General features: G+C 67.9%; 1 protein-coding gene across 1 annotated transcript in view; it reads right to left on the bottom strand.

Moving 5' to 3' along the window:
• Window positions 1-6: 6 nt before the first annotated feature.
• KCNQ4 (potassium channel, voltage gated KQT-like subfamily Q, member 4) overlaps window positions 7-399 on the bottom strand; it is a gene marked incomplete at its 5' end in the record, with an annotated part of 56329 nt that continues 55936 nt past the window's right edge. The window contains one exon of the mRNA XM_014539506.1: window positions 7-394. Within this exon, the coding sequence (XP_014394992.1) occupies window positions 197-394 (198 nt within the window). The remainder of the gene's footprint in view (window positions 395-399) is intronic.

The following is a 399-nucleotide window of genomic DNA, read 5'->3' as shown; positions in this document are numbered from 1 at the left end:
GCGGCCTGGCATCGCACGCTCCTGAGGTGGGGCCCGCAGCCCGCATCTCGCCTACCCAGGCAGCTCAATACCGCGCATGGCCTCTCTCCCCGCGAGGGGCGAGTTCAAGTAAGAGCAGAGTCCCCAGGCCTCCGGGGGCCGGTCCGAGCGCCAGGCCGAGGGGCTGGCCGAGTGCGTCCCGACGCTGAGAAGCCCCTCAGTCCATGTTGGTGCTGATCGAGCGGGAGATGCTGAGCGTCTGGGCGGAGACGGAGATGTCCTCGTGGTCCACGGGGCTGTGGTAGTCCGAGGTGATGTCGGGGTCTAGCAGCGGCGCTTGCACGGTGCCCAGGCTAGCAGAGGTGCCCGAGCGCAGGCACCTCGAGTAGAAGCCCAAAAGCAGGTCCAGCTTGTGCTCGA

Source organism: Myotis brandtii, unplaced genomic scaffold (assembly GCF_000412655.1).
Source record: "Myotis brandtii unplaced genomic scaffold, ASM41265v1 scaffold220, whole genome shotgun sequence".
Taxonomy (NCBI): Eukaryota; Metazoa; Chordata; class Mammalia; order Chiroptera; family Vespertilionidae; genus Myotis; species Myotis brandtii.
Note: the sequence above shows the minus strand (reverse complement) of the source record. Positions and strands in the feature narration are given on the sequence as shown.